Raw genomic sequence first — 13,827 nt, 5'->3', positions numbered from 1 at the left:
TCACCTGTGTCACAAAACAGCAGATATGAGCATGGCTTAACATGGTTATGCCTTGACATGTATTTCTGACATTGGTGTGTACTACACAGTACCTAATAAATATCCATCATCACTCTCCCCATGTTCTAGGCGTTGGTGTATCCCACCATGCCTGAATACGTATGCATCATGTGTGCTCCCTGGAAATTTTGCCACTATATCAGTTATGACATTATGGGCATCAGATACCACCTGGATGTTGAGTGAGTGAATACATTTCCTATTGTGGAACACATATTCCAGATTTGCAGGTGGACATATGGGTACATGTGTCCCGTCCACACACCCTATTACATGGCGAAAGTTTGCAATTCTGTAGAAGTCCAATTTGGTGTTGTGTATTTCCTCCGCATTCCTGGGAAGGTAAATGTATCTGGACATGTGTTCATGTATGGCATCTAAGAACCGTCTAAAGAATCATGACAGGGCACTTTGAGACACCCCACCAGCAACAGCAATCACCCCCTGGTAGCTACCCGAGGCCAAGAGGTGCAGTGAGCACAGCACTTGCACACGTGTGGGGATGGAACAGCTGCACAGGATTTGGCTTTCTAGCTGAGGTTTCAGCAGTTCAATGATCTCTAAGATGACCGTGCTGCTCAGTCTATATTTCTCATATATTTCCTCCTCAGTCTGTTGAAATATGGTCTGCCTGGTTCTGTATATCCTCTCCTGTCTCCACCTCCTCCTCCTCTGCTGGTCAGCCTGGACTTGCCTCCCCCATGCAATCACGTAGAGTGCTGCCATTTTGAAACACCCAGATGCCTTCTGGGCCTGCTTTTATACTTTGGTTCTGATCACCACCTGTTTGGAATCAGTGCTAATCTGGGTGTGCAAAATGGCCTATTTGTGACTAATTGCAATTTGCGACTGCCTTGTACATTCAGTTTGCGAGTCGCAAATTGCGATTCACAAACTCGAGTCACAAATGTTTGCGATTCGGTAATTGGTTGCATCGCTATTTGGGACTCCGAAATGGCATTTGTACATACCATTTCGCGTTTGCACAGTCGCAAATAGCGCTGCAACCGAATGCGAGTCACAAAACATACGTACATGTGGCCCCCCGTGTTTACTTTTCTTTCTTTGACTACAGACTAAGATAATCTATGTGACTATCATGCTGGCTACTCTGGGTGTGCTGCAGTAAGGCTGTATTATGTTATTTATTTTTTCTAGCACACAACAACATTTAAATGTAGGTAATTGAATTGTGGAAATATTTAAGAAGTTAGAAAGCTCATTTTTGGTAATTTTGAAGTGTGGGGGCAAATATTTTAATACGATCAAAACAAATTAATATACTAGGTGAAGACATTTCAACACATTGTTTGTGGTCGGTATATTTTTATCAGTAACACTGTATGTCTGTGCAGGTGTAATGCTCATTTCAATTGAAGATGAGTTGCTGTAATAGCAGTGTGCTACCACACCATGCAAACTCCACTTTACTCCACTCCATTCTACTTTGCACCACTCCAACCACTGCACTCTACTCTGCACCACTCCACTCTATGCCACTTCACTCCTTGCCTCTTTACTCTACACCATTCTACTCTATGCCATATCACTCTATCCCATCTACTCTAATATGCACCCCTGCACTCTTCCAACACTGCACTCTACACTACTCCTGTCTAGGCCACTCCATTCTACTCTGCACCATTCCACTCTTCAGCACTCCACTGTATTATACTCTCCTCTGCAACACTGCATTCAGTGCCAATGTACTGTTCTCTGTGCCACTCCACTAGATGCCAGTGCACTCTGTGGCAATCCACTCTACGCCACTCTAATCTACTCTGCACACCTACACTCTTCACCACTTGACTCTTCTCGAAAACAATCTAGCACCACCCAAATTTGCACCACTTCACTCTGCTATATGCCACTGCAGTCTATGCTGCACCACCCCAGTCTGCACCACACAACTCTGCACTACTCTATACCACTGTGCACTACACCACTTTACTCAAAACCAGTGCACTGTACCCCACAGCACTCTACACCAATCTACTCTGCATTACTGCACTCTATGCCACTGTACTCTACAACACTCTAAGCCACTGTAGTTTACATCATTGTACTCTACATTACTGCACTCTATGCCACTCTATTCCACTCTGTACCACTGTACTCTATGCTACTGATTTCTATGCCGCACTACTTTGCCTCACTCTACTCTTTGCACCACACTCTACACCAGTGTTCTACTATACACTCTCCAACAGTATGCTCTGCAACACTGCACTCTCTGCCACTGAACGCTATGCCAGTCTACTCCATTCTACTGCACTCTGTCACTGCACTTTACTCTGCACCACTCTACGTCAGTGCGCTCTGCGCCACTCTACTCTGCATCACTACACTCTATGCCACTGCACCACTCCATTCTGCACCCCTCCACTCTATGCCACTCTACTCTGAACCACTGCATTTCATGCCATTGCACTCCACTCTACGCCACTCTACTGCACTCTATGCCAGTGCACTGTTCAACACTACTCTCTACACCACTCTATTCTGAATTACTCCCCTCTACACTAATCCACTGTAAGTCACTCTCATCTATACAGCACCACTGCACTCTGACACTTCACTTTACTCTGAAACAATCACGCCACTTTTTTCCACTGTGTGCCATTCTGCTCTATGCCACGCTACTCTGTCACTGCAATCCACCCTGCTGCACTCCTCTCTATTATGCACCACTCTACGCTACCCCACTGCACTCTACGGAACTCTGTTCTATGCCACTACACTCTGCGCCAATGTACTCTAAACCACTGCACTCAGTGCCAGTCTACTCTGCGCTGTATGCCACTATAGTCTATTCTGCAACACTCTACTCTGTGCCACTCTGTTCTACTCTGAACCACTGTACTCTACTCCACTTTACCATGCCTCACTCTACTTTATGCCACTGCACTCTACGCCTGTGCACTCTACTCTGTACCATTCCACTCTACGCCAATTCAATCTACTCTGAAACAATCTACTGCGCACCACCGAAGTCTATGCCGCGTTGCTTTATGCCACTCTTCTCAGCTCCATGCCACTGCAATCTATGCTGTGCCATTCTAATCTACTCTGCACCACTCTACACTACTGTGCTCTACTCCACTCTATTCTAAACCACTGCACTCTACACCAAAGCACTAAACATCACTTTACGCGAAACCAACTCTATGCCACCACACTCTATGCCAACTACTCTGCACCACTGCTTTTTACCCCACTATACTCTACTCTGCAACATTCTGCTCTATGCCACTGCATGTGCTTCGCCATTCTACACCATTGCGCTCTGCGTCACTGCACTCTGTCACTCTATTCTTCTCTGTACTCTGTGCCACTGCTGTGTGCACCACTGCACTCTATGCCACTGCACTCTGACACTCTACTCAGCAAGACTTCACTCTCTGCCACTGAACTCTATGCCACTCTACTCTGCACCACTGAACTTTACACCACTCTACTACACTTTTCTCCAGTGCACTATACGCTGCCACACCCTATGCCACTCTACATCACTCCACTCTGCCACTGCACTTTACGCCACTTTACTGTACACCTCTGCACTCTGTTCTCCACTACTGTACCCTGCACCACTCCACTCTACTCTGAAACAATCTACTCTATGCCACTGCACTCTACCCCAATCAACTCCACTGTGCACTACTTCACTCTTCGCCACTGCACTCTGCCACTCCAGGCTAGGCAAGTCCACTCTACTCTGCACCACTCCATTCTATGCCAATACACTCTTCTCTGTACTACTCCACTTGACGCAGTGCACTCTATGCCAGTTCACGCCACGTCACTCCAATCTACACTGCACCACTACTACACTGTATGCCACTTCACTCTACTCTGAATCAATTTACTGCACACCTCTGCACTCAGCTCCACTCCACAACACTCTACCCAATTGCACACTATTCTAACCACTGCACTCTATTCCAATGCACTCTACACCACTGTACTCTAGGCCAGTCTACTCTGCATCACTGCGCTCTGGACTACTGTGCTGTACTCTGCAACACTCTACGCCACTATGCTCTAAGCCACTGCACTGTACCCCATTGTACTGTCACTGCACTGTATGCCACTCTATTCTACTCTGCACCACAGTAGTCTACGCCACTGCTCTCTACGTCACTCTACTCTGCACCACTCTATGCCTCTTCACTCTACACTAATGCATTCTGCGCTACTCTACTATACACTACTGTACTCTCTGCCAACCTATTCTATGCTACTGCACTCTACTCTGCACCTCTCAACTCTTCACCACTCTACTGCACTTCATACCAGTGCATTGTACGCCACCACACTCTACGTCACTCTACATCACTCCACTCAGTACCACTGCACTCAACACCACTCTAATCTACTGTGCCACTCTGACACCACTCCACTCCAGTGCTTAGTTTGTGAAGCAAGGAGTGCCAGTGCCTGAAGCTCTCCTTAGAAACTGGCAGCTGGTGTAATTAAACGTCGCTGTGCTGAATGCCAAGGCTGGTGGTCTTTAATCCACTACCAGACACTCCCTGCACCTTTTTCTCAGTCTTGCAGGTTCCTGCTATCTCCCTTTCGTGCAGGTTTCACCTTCTTTCTCTACCTCCATTTTTCCAAACTGTGACTGTAAATATCTGTGGTGGAAAAACAAGTGCTGGCCCCCAAGTATAAGTGCCAGTGGCCCCACTGGAAGCCACAGATTCAAATTAAGCACTGCTCTACTCTACGAAAATCTATGCAACTCCCTCTGTGCCAATCCATGCCACTTTACTCCACTTTTTTCTGCGACACACTACTTTGCCCTACTCCTACTCCACTATGTGCCACTCCTCTCTACGACACTCTATGCCATCCACCCTGCCACTCTACTCTACAACACTCTACTATCACCCTCTACGTGACTCAACTCTGCTCTACTCCACAACGCTCTATGCCTCCACTCTGACGCTCTACCACCTAACTATACGACACTATACGCTCTTCCACTCTATGATACTGTACTCCCTCTATGACACTCCACAACACTGTCACTTCAATCCACTCCACTACATGGCCCTCAACTTCACTCCACTCCAAAACACTCCTCTTTACGACTCTCCACCCCACTCTCCTTTACCCTACTAACTGTAAGCCATGCTGAACAGCAGCTACCCTGGTGTACAACATAGCTAAAATATATTGGCAAAGCCAATTGCTCTTGCAAAGGTAAGATCTTTTGGCCTTGCCAATACTTATTTTCGTGAGCATGTGTTCAATGATTTTGCAAAAAAACAGATTAAGTCTGATGTATGTGGTTTTAAAAATGATGCTCACGATAGAGAGTTATGAGTGCAAATAAGAAATGTTTCCCTATTTTTCTGGGTGCTGTTAGACACAGAAGGCATGTATTAGTGCACATTGATGCAGGGGAACAACACACACATTCGTAAAAGAGAGGAGTATTTTTGAGGACAAAGAGGTACCACGTTATGAGAAACAAACAAAAAAGTGAATGAACAGAGAAGGCAAACGATTTAGCAGGCAGGTTGCTCCTCGCGCCGCCGCCCCGCGCCACCTCACTCCCCATCCGTTTTTCCTTTCTTTTCTATCCCTTGCCGCTGCGTCCCCGCGGCCCCTCCCGCCTCCCCCACCTCCTTCTCCATCCGTTTTCCATCTTTCTTATTCCTTGCTGCTGCGTCTCCGTGGCCCCTCCTGCCTCCCCCCACCTCCTTCTCCGTCCGTTTTTTATCTTTCTTATCCCTTGCCGCTGCGTCCCCGCGGCCCCTCCCGCCTCCCCCCACCTCCTTCTCCGTCCGTTTTCCATCTTTCTTATCCCTTGCCGCTGCGTCCCTGTGGCCCCTCCCGCCTCCCCCCACCTCCTTCTCCGTCCGTTTTCCATCTTTCTTATCCCTTGCCGTTGCGTCCCCGCAGCCCCTCCCGCCTCCCCCCACCTCCTCAACATCCCTTTTCCTTTTGTTTTTCGTGCCGCTGCTAATCCCTGCGGCCCCACCCCCCAGCCTTCCCATCCGTCCAGCCCTCCCTCCTCCCAGCTGCTACTCCCTCCCTCCCCTCATTTATGGCAGCCGCGGCGCAGACGCGCCGCTGGCCTGCCAAAGGCAAGCCCGTCTGCGCCCGTCCGCTCTAAGACCGCGCCCAGCGCCAGTCCCCCTGGCCCCCTCAGACAAATCCACTCACCCTCCACTCACTCAAGCCAGGCCCTCGCCCCACCTGCATCCTTTCCAGCCCCACACACACTCATGGCCCCTTCACCTGGCACACCTGTCATTTCTCCTGCTCCTCGTCCCTCCCAACACACACCAACCATAGTGACCCCCCTGACAACAAACACAACGCCCCCAACGCAATACACACCTTGTCTGCCCCCACCAACCAGCCCCGCCGCACACCACCACACAACCAGAACACACCCTGCAACAACACCCTCATGCACCACACCAACACCACCCGCCACAACCACCTCAACTGCCTGCTCCTCAACACCCGCTCCCTTCGCCACCCCCAAGGGATACAAACTCCAACGCAAAGACCGCCTCAACAGGCCAGGTGGTGGCATCGCCATCCTACACGGGGACACCATCAAAGTCACCACCAGCTCCCAAGACACTATCGACAACACAGAACACATGCACTTCCTAATCCACATTTACAACTCCACCCTCAGAGGTACATTAATCTACAGACCACCAGGACCACGCCCCACCTTCTGCGACGCCATCGCCGACGCCATCAGCTGGCACGCCCTCACCTCCAACAGACTACATCCTCCTCTGTGATTTCAACTTTCACTTGGAGAACCTTCAAGACCACAACTCTACCTCCCTCATAGACAACCTCACCAACCTCTGACTCAAACAACTGGTCACCACACCCACCCACTCAGCAGGACACATGCTCGACGCAGTCTTCACCTCAAGCCAACACATAGCCTACACCCACACCACTGAACTCCTCTGGACTGACCACCACTGCGTCCACTTCTCCTTCACCAACCCCCCCACACACCACCATCAACACACCCTACCGCATGTGGGACAAGATCCCCCTAGAACGCCTGAACTCCCAACTGGCTCACAGCCTCCCCCCCACACCAACGACCCCAACACAGGAGCACACAACTTCTCTAAATGGATCACTACCTGCGCAGACACACTAGCCCCCCTCAGAAAACACATCGCCACCCGCAACATCAAGAATGCCCCATGGTTCACCCCCGAACTCCAAGACTCCAAGCGCAAATGCCGCCAAGCGGAGAAAATATGGCAACAAGAACCCTCTACAACCAACTTCTCCACCCTCAAAGCCACCATTCACACCCATCACCAACTCTTACGCACTGCCAAAAGAGATCACTACAAGACACGCCTTGACAACAGCTCTCAAAACAGCAAAGAACTCTTCACTATCATTAAAGACCTAGCCAAACCGAAAGCCAGCAACATAGACCCCACACACACACACACAGCCCCTATGTGACGCCCTTTCCAACCACTTCCACCACAAAATCCTGGACATCCACAACAGCTTCATACCACACACACCCACCACACACACCACTCACTCACCCAACTCAACCCCCACTCATGACCCCCCCCCCCCCACCATACTCACCACCTGGGCCCCCACCACACACGAAGAAACCAAAAAAAACATGAACTCCATCCACTCTGGATCCCCCTCCGACCCCTGTCCTCATCGCATCTACAACAAAGCCAGCCCAACCATCGCCCCCATACTCCGTGACATAATCAACTCCTCTTTCGACTCCGCCACCTACCCAGACCCCTGGAAGCACGTGGAAATCACCGATCTCCTAAACAAAAACAAAGCCGACCCGGAGGTCCTGTCCAACTATCGCCCCATCTCCCTCCTCCCTTTCCCCGCCAAGGTTGCCGAGAAACTAGTCAACGCCCGCCTATCCCAATTTCTCGAAGAAAACAACACTCTTGACCCCTCACAATCTGGGTTCCGCAAGAACCACAGCACGGAAACCGCCCTCATCGCATGCACTGACGACATCAGGACCAAAGGCGAGACCATCGCACTTATCCTCCTAGACCTCTCCACAGCCTTTGACACCGTCTGCCACCACACACTCCGCACACGCCTCCACAACATAGGAATTCGCCACAAAGCCTTAGACCGGGTCACCTCCTTCCTCACCGACCGGAACCAGAGAGTCCGCCTTCCACCTTTCCACTCCACCGCTACCACGATCATCTGCGGAGTCCCCTAAGGGTCCTCCTTCAGCCCCACACTCTTCAACATTTACATGATCCCCCTAGCCAACATCCTCCGACCACACGGAATCACTATCCTCTCCTATGCAGATGACACCCAACTCATCCTCTCCCTCACCCGCAACCCCACCACCGCCAAAACCAACCTACACGCTGGTCTCTTCGACACCGCCAACTGGATGACAACTAACCACCTCAAGCTTAACTCCAACAAAACCGAGATCATCATCTTCGGCCCTAACAAAACCATATGGGACGACTCCTGGTGGCCCACCGCCCTAGGCCCGCACCCACCTCCGCAAGCCATGCACGCAATCTTGACATCATCCTGGACCCCTCCCGCTCCATGACACAGCAAATCAATGCACTAACCTCCTCCCGCTTCCACACACTCTGCACTCTAAAAAAAAATAATCCTTCAAATGGATTCCCCCAGAGACCAGGAAGACAGTAACCCATGCACTCATCAGCAGCAGACTAGACTACGGTAACACCGTCTACTCCAGCACCACACTCAAACTCAAACGCAAACTCCAGAGAATCCAGAACACAGCTGCACGCCACGTCCTTGGCCTCCCCGCCACGAACTAATCTCACCACACCTCAAATCCCTTCACTGGCTCCCCATAGACAAGAGAATCACTTTCAAGATCATCATCCGCGCACACAAATCCCTCCACAACACCGGCCCGACTTACCTCAACGAAACAGTGAACTTCCACACTCTCACCCGCAACCTCCGATCAGCCAACCTCGCACTAGCTACAGTCCCCCGCATCCAACTAACCACCACAGGAGGCAGGGCCTTCTCCTACCTCGCCCCCACCACCTGGAACTCCCTCCCCACCAACCTCCGCAAAACCAAAGACCTCCTACTCTTCAGAAAAAACCTCAAGACATGGCTGTTCGAACAGTAACCCCCCCCACACCTAACGCCTTGAGACCCTCACGGGTGAGTAGCGCACTCTATAAATTATGTTGATTGCTTGATTGATTACACGCGTGGTTAATGGGGTAACATGTAATAGCAGATATGTAGCTCAAATGCAGGTAAGCGATATTAAAACTGAATATGATGGACATGTTTATCAGAGAAGCATGCGTGTGGACCTTCTCTCTGGCGCATTAGGATCGTATTAGCCAAGTGCTCCTGTATTTCGGGCTGTATACTGTACAAAGGTTGGATAACTTTCTCGTAAAATTTCAAGATCTTGAAATTTGCATCACGTTTTAATTTTTCAATTTGAAAAATCGTGAAGCAAAATTGTCTAGAAATGCCACACCCCAAATGAAGGGCGAGTGGTAGGATTTGTTGGCCCTTTCAAGCAGGTGTGACTTGAAAATGCGTATGCTTGCACTGGGAAATATATTTCTAAAGGCACACTCCGAATAGTGTGTCAAAATGAGAGGCCCACATCTTGTTTGCAGATTATGTGCGGATTTTTGATTTGGATGCAACTTGAAATAAAACTGTGAAAACTAGCCTTATCAATCTACAGTTAAAATGTTCTCTTTTATTAACCTTGCTGTACAATTTCTTTGTTAGCAAGAAGATGACAACATTATCCCAAGTACGAGCTGGAAAGATCAAGTCCTGGAAACGGAAAATACAATATCTTTAAATGTGAAGAATAAAACAATTCAGAACGTAGAGGTTGTCTGTTATGCTAGGTAAGCATTCATGAAGCAGAGCACACTAAATTAAAATGTGTTCCATAAAGTAGTTTCAGTGTATATAAATTATGTTGGTTTTGCAGCATTTATACATTTCTTTAAAAATTGTTATTAGAAAAGTGCATTCATATGGCCTCGTGTTACTAAATTTGTTTTTAACCGATTGCTGTCAGTAGACAAAAATATATTTAGAGTCAAGCTTTACATATTAGTGTTGTATTTTAGGGTGGGACAGAAACTACTTGACATCTTATTTCAGGATAGTTTCACTGCAATTATGGCCTTATTTTGTTTTAATTTAAGAAATATGGACAAGCAATGTAGATTGACATTTTATTTTAGTAGGAAAAATGCTTTGTCAGATAGGTACGTTGCCTCTAAAATGTACATACCTTGAGTTAAAGGTGTGCGTTAGGAATCAAGCATTGTGGGTAAAGCAAGCTGAGAAAAAAATACAAGATGGCCCCCTTTAACCAGGTTAAACTGAACGAGATTGTGAACTAGATAATGGGCCTCATTACAACATTGGCGGTCTACCGCGACGGCCGCCAACATACCGCCACCATGGCTACCAGCCATCTATGCGTATCATGAAAGCTGACAGTATTCTGCCAGAATGCTAGCGGAACACCGCGGACGGCGGCAAGGGGGCACTGCTGACAGCAGCACCGCCACACCAGCAAAACACAGGCGACCGTATCATGAGCAATGATACAGCCTGGTGGTATTTTGCTGGCAGACGCTGCTGCTGACAGCAGTGCTGCGGACCGTCTCCAGCTGGAGGACCCCCTACAAGCAGGTAAGTTGGGTTCTCCGACCGGAGAGGGGGGGCGGGGGGTGTTGTGTGTATGTGGGGAAGGGGTGGTGTATGTTTTGGTATGCGTGCATGCGGGTGTGATTCGCGTAGGATGCATACGTGAATGAGTGATTGTGAGTGTTGTGTGTTGTGAATGCATGTGTGTGACAAGGTATATTGGTATGTGTGGGTATGTATGTGTGCATGTGTGGGTGGTGGTGGGTATGCGTGTGTGCATGTGTGTGCGTGTGGGTGTGTATATGTGCTGGGGGCAGGGGAGACCCCTATCAGTGCCAGGTTAAGGATTCCCTGGCACTGATAGTGCCTACCGCCATGGTTTTCTTGGCGGTAAGTTTGGCACGAAAACCGTGGCGGTATGCTGGGTCGTAATCCCGAGGGTGGGATTGGGACGGCCGCCGGGCTGGAGACCGAAGTCTCCAGCCCAGCAGCCATTACCACCCTGGCAGTCGAAGTGCTAAAGTGGCGGTTTTGGATGGCGGTAACCGCCATGGTCAAAATCCCTTTTTTTTTTTACTGCCAGCCTGTTGGCGGTATTCCCGCCACTTTAACACCGACCACCAGGGTTGTAGTGGGGGCCAATGTATAGTAAAAGCTGGTACAGTATCAATTGATGATGAGAGAGTGAATGGTGTTCATCAGCTCGTTGAATGTGAAACAAAGAGGCGTTTTGTTAAATTATGCTACATAAAATGTTGAGAAAGGATGACTATGATTCCAGACGCCAAAAGCTAAATTATATTTTAGATTTTATTGTGAATAGCAAAGCCACGCCTATAGTCAATGGTTCATGACTCCTCTAATAAAATTGTATGGTATGGTTCGTATCAACATGCTGGGAAGGAGTCAAAGAAGACCGTAATTGGGATTTCTGTTTTTCAGTTAAAAACGATTATAATTGATAAAACTGCACCGAAGGGATGATGTGATTTCAATAAAAAATGAAAACTGGAAATACTGCTCTTACTGCTAGGGTGCCCAACAGTTCAAGTGCAGCCACTACCTCTAAGCACTGTTTTTTGGTGGATGTTCCTGCGGTGACCAACTCTGGCCATGATAAGCCTCCTAATATGCCATTATGACCGTCCACAAGGTGCCAGGACCTATATCCACTCCCGTTTTGGGAACATGGCTCTCCTTGTATGGCTTCTGCTCACTTTTCGCTGTATGTTGCTTTGTAGTGGTCAACAGGTTCTCAGTAGAATTCTGAGTTGGGTTATTGTCTAGGGTAAGTTCACTACCATGTTATCATCTTCCTTCACTGGGAGAGGGATGCAGCTTTGCTTTCTGAAGGCTCAGTCAGGAGGATTGTGGCAACAGCGATCACCGTGCTTCAGATGCCTGCCGAATCAAAGTCCTTTCATAGAGTGCTATACCCAACATTCTTATACTTAGTTTTACCTCATGATGACATGAAAACTGTGCCTAAAGGAGCCATGTCTCTTCTTACAAAGGACCAGTGGTTATATCATAAACATTTTCAGTACCCATGTGCAGTGGTTTTACTGAACCTTTGCTGCCTACATTACATACATTAACTTAAAAAATAATGTGGGTTAGTATATGAGCTATCCACATTAGCTCTGAGTAATGTGAATATGTATCCACGGCACTGTTTCCTAGTATGTGATTCAGGTAGCTAAAGTTATCCCAAGACGAAAAAGAGAGACAATGCATTAGAATCATTCACTCTGTTCATATCATAAAGATGAAGGTGCCTACTGCCGCTCTCACACATGCCAGCAATTGCACCTTTCAATCCCAGTCTTTTCTTGGTACTTTCAGACCAAAAAACAAGGCATTGGAACATTGGCTTACAAGTAGAGAGCACCAAGCCCATTACAGTATATATACCTAAGTCCTAAGTAGAAAATCCTCATTAAGCTGATCATCTATCTGAAGTATAGGGTAATAGGAAGGTGTTTTAAATGCCCGCTGCTAACCTTTTTATCTTCAGCAATCAAATGTTGATGTACCTGGTTTGCCCTGTCCTTTTGAGTAATATTAACCCCACACTAGCTTTGCCATGCCACAATCACTGGTCATGTGTTAATATCTTTTGATTATAACCATTACCTGAGATTTCAGATGTCATGATGAATGGGCTGTGCCACTTAATGTTCACCCCGTTCAACTTCCAACCTCCCTTCTCAGCATCTTCAACCTGCTGCTTTTTGCACTCTTATTGCAGCGGTCTGCTCATTCTTCCTGTATGTCATTTTGTTTCTTATGTAATGTGTTTTGGGGGCTCATTATGAGTTTGGCGGTCCCAATGCGGTACCGCCAAACTTGCGGGGAGGATGCCACCACCTTGACGGTGGTGCCTTCTACCCCCCACCGCCCTATGACAAGGTTTACCACGGAAACCCTGAGGAACAGTGCTAGGAGATAGTACGTGGCTCCCTAAAGGTGCTAAGTGCTATCTTGTAGGACAGAGGGAGCTCACCAGCTCCCTCGGAACAAGGGCCCCTGCAGGATCCCCTGCACTGCCCATGTCATCGGCATGGGCAGTGCAGGGCCCGCCCTGTGACCCCTGCACTTGTTTTCCGCCAGCCTTTTCACAGCTGTGTAATGAGCCTCTTGGTGTGTTCGCGCTCTTCACTGATATCACTGTATTGCTTTGTTCTGCTCATTTGTTTCATGTAGCTTATTACTTCTTATGTAAAACGCTCTGAAGTCTTAGAGTAATGTTTGTGCTATATAAAACCGCACAAATAAATAAACTGTAGCATTTATACAATGCTTCAGACCTTTATATGGACCAGCAAAGTTATTTTTTGACGGGTGGTAGACTAAACTGTGGGGGAATGTATGGCAGGCAGTGTTGCATTTTCTGTGCTCCTATGTTGGAATCATTTTGGGGTCAGGTGTCGGTGACTAGAGAGGTGCTGTTGTCACCTCCTAACAGTGTGCCGAAGGAAGCATGAGAGATAGGCAAACAAAGGCAGAAGGAAAAGGAAAAGAGACCGGTAAATAGGGAAGGTGTTAATCTGAATGATCTGTGTTACAGGTACTTCATTTTGAAGGGAGGTGGAATGAAAC

The 13,827-nt window shown here is 48.2% G+C and overlaps 1 protein-coding gene across 2 annotated transcripts in view; it reads left to right on the top strand.

The window, feature by feature from the left end:
- CHM (CHM Rab escort protein) overlaps positions 1 to 13,827 on the top strand; it is an 810,608-nt gene that overhangs the window by 183,847 nt on the left and 612,934 nt on the right. For both annotated transcript variants that reach the window (XM_069212659.1, XM_069212657.1), the window contains exon 4: positions 9,844 to 9,968. In XM_069212659.1, coding sequence (XP_069068760.1) covers positions 9,844 to 9,968 — 125 coding nt within the window. The remainder of the gene's footprint in view (positions 1 to 9,843; positions 9,969 to 13,827) is intronic.

The sequence above is a fragment of the Pleurodeles waltl genome, chromosome 2_1 (genome assembly GCF_031143425.1).
Source record: "Pleurodeles waltl isolate 20211129_DDA chromosome 2_1, aPleWal1.hap1.20221129, whole genome shotgun sequence".
In the NCBI taxonomy this organism is placed as follows: domain Eukaryota; kingdom Metazoa; phylum Chordata; class Amphibia; order Caudata; family Salamandridae; genus Pleurodeles; species Pleurodeles waltl.
Note: the sequence above shows the minus strand (reverse complement) of the source record. Positions and strands in the feature narration are given on the sequence as shown.